Source organism: Myotis lucifugus, unplaced genomic scaffold (genome assembly GCF_000147115.1).
Source record: "Myotis lucifugus unplaced genomic scaffold, Myoluc2.0 scaffold_90, whole genome shotgun sequence".
In the NCBI taxonomy this organism is placed as follows: Eukaryota; Metazoa; Chordata; class Mammalia; order Chiroptera; family Vespertilionidae; genus Myotis; species Myotis lucifugus.
Genome location: NW_005871138.1, coordinates 1,975,134 through 1,977,535, shown reverse-complemented (window position 1 = coordinate 1,977,535; position 2,402 = coordinate 1,975,134). Strand labels below are relative to the sequence as shown.

General features: G+C 50.3%; 1 protein-coding gene across 2 annotated transcripts in view; it reads right to left on the bottom strand.

Annotated features, from left to right (window-relative positions):
- SULF2 (sulfatase 2) overlaps positions 1 to 2,402 on the bottom strand; it is a 94,948-nt gene that overhangs the window by 25,677 nt on the left and 66,869 nt on the right. For both annotated transcript variants that reach the window (XM_014458051.2, XM_023756168.1), the window contains one exon: positions 733 to 884. In XM_014458051.2, the coding sequence (XP_014313537.1) occupies positions 733 to 884 (152 nt within the window). The remainder of the gene's footprint in view (positions 1 to 732; positions 885 to 2,402) is intronic.

The following is a 2,402-nucleotide window of genomic DNA, read 5'->3' as shown; positions in this document are numbered from 1 at the left end:
TCCTCGTCAACTGAGCCGGTCCGAGTTACCTTTCTGGTCACTAACAACTGAAAGAGGACAGTCTGATTCAAGAAAGGGTAAATCCTGCAGTTTAGGGCAATCCAGGAAGACTTCCTGGAAGAGAAGGTAGATAAGACTTGGATAAATTCAGGGCAGGAAAGCACTAGCAAAGATTTTCAGGTGGTTGTAATAACAGGCCAGCTACGTATGGTTGAAATGGCTCATACTGGGGATGACAAAATAGGAGACATGGCTATTGTGTTTGTGTATATGCATGCGTGCGCATGCGCGCGCACACACACACACACACACACACACACGTGTTTCTAGACTGTGGTGTGGCTCACCCTTGGCTACCCAGCACCTGGCACAGAGCTTGGCACTGAGAAGGCTCTCAATAAATAGTTGTTGAGGGAACAAATGAATAATGTAATCAAATTCAACTAGTCCACTCACCTTCTATGATTGTTGTGAAGATTAGATACACAAAGCACCGCGCACAGCTCCTGGGCCATACAGGTACACATTGTTAGGATGCAAGGGCGTGCCCATTTCCCAGATCTGGGAACTGAGGCTCTTAGGAGCAGGCAGCATAACCAAGGGCACATAACACATGTCAAGAGTGGCTCTGAACCCAAGTCCCCTGACTGCAGGGGTGACTCGCTGCACAGTCCTGGGGGGCGGGCGGAACAGGGCAGGGGCTGCAGGGGCTGCAGGGGCTGCAGGGCTTACCTTGGAGTAGTCAAAGCCGTGCTTCTCCTTCATCCCGTTCCGACAGAGCGTGTAGTTATAAAAGCGGGAGTTTTTAAGGAGGCCGACCCACTCCTTCCAGCCCGGTGGCACGTAGGAACCGTTGTACTCATTCAGGTACTTCCCGAAGAAAGCTGGAGGGGAGGAGGGAGAGAGCAGTGAGCAAAGCCTTGCGAGGCACCGCCCACCCTCCCTGCGCCCAAGGCCTGAAAACAGCCCCATCCTCGGAGCCGGGGGCCCTGAGGGAGCAAGCGATGTCTGTGCCCCCTTCTGAATGTTTTTATGTGCATAAAACAGAATATGTAGGATTACAGAGAAAGTCAATTATTCTGAAATATATTCCCAACATATTAAAATATTTTACCACAGAATCAAAGGTGTCTTTAAAAATGATTTTTAATGAAGGCAGTAAAAGCAAGACATTGTTGAGAGTGATAATTTCAGAGTAGCGATGCATGGACATCTTGAGTGTAGTTAAGGTTAAGAAATGGACAAGACCAAGTGTTGGCGGGGATGCGGAGCAACGGGAACGTGCACGTACTGCTGGCAGGCGTGTAAACTGGTCCCAGCGCTGAGAAAGACGGTTTGTAGTGTTGGCTAGCCTTGGACCTATTTATACCTCCTGCAGTTCAAATCCTGGATATTTACTCAACAGAACTGCATCCATTCCCGATCACCGGAAGTCGCCAGCAGGACAGGCGCCCGGCTGCAGCCCGTCACCATGGCCCTCAGAAGGAAGCCCGCGTCCTCCAGCCCAGCCTTAGTCAGATTCATCCAAGTGCCATTTCGGCTTCCGTTTGCTGACGCCTTAGTTTTATTCTCAGCTGGTTCAGAACTTCCACAAGGAAGAAGGTGAAATTTAGTAAGACCCCTCATAGAGCCCTGTCACTGTCTATTCACGGTGGTGATGTGAAAGTTAGCCTTTGGAATAAAGGAAGTAAAAAGAATAAAACAGTTGAGAGAAAAGTATTTAAACAACAGAGTCTATGTGCCCAGACCTGGTAAAAGTCAATATATCCACTTAACAACGATTTATTAAACACCCATGGTATGCCGGGAGCTGTCCTGAGCACCGGAAACACAGCAGTGAATGAGCCCAGCAAGAACCCAGCCCTCACGGCGCTGAGGTCTGAGTAGAGGGCTGTGACTATAAGCCTTTTGTTGTTGGTGATAACGACAATGAGACCACGGCCCGGCCGGTGTGGATCAATGATTGATCGTCAACCTATGATCCAGGAAGTCCTGGTGCAAGTCCCCGCCTGGTCACATGTTCGGATTGCTAGCGCCGTCTCCAGTGTGTCGCATGCATCCTGATGCTGGTCCATGATTCTCTACTCTCATGGATGTGTCGCTCTCTCGCTCCCTCTCCCTTCCTCTCCGAAGTCAATGATAACATGTCAAACAGGTAAAAGGAAATAATGGATGATGACGTGACTAAGTGGTGTATGCAGATATGGTCCCCGGGTACTCCACTGCTGCAGGTGGTCAGGTGAGCCCTCTGTGACGGATGATGGGAGTGAGTCAGAGCGAATACAGGAATACAAGGAGAACTGCGTCCGGCAGCGGGAATAGCAAGTGCAAAGGTCCTGAGGCAGGAGGAGCTGGGGGCATGTGAAGAATCCCAGGAGGCCAGGGAGAGAGGGGGGAGATGA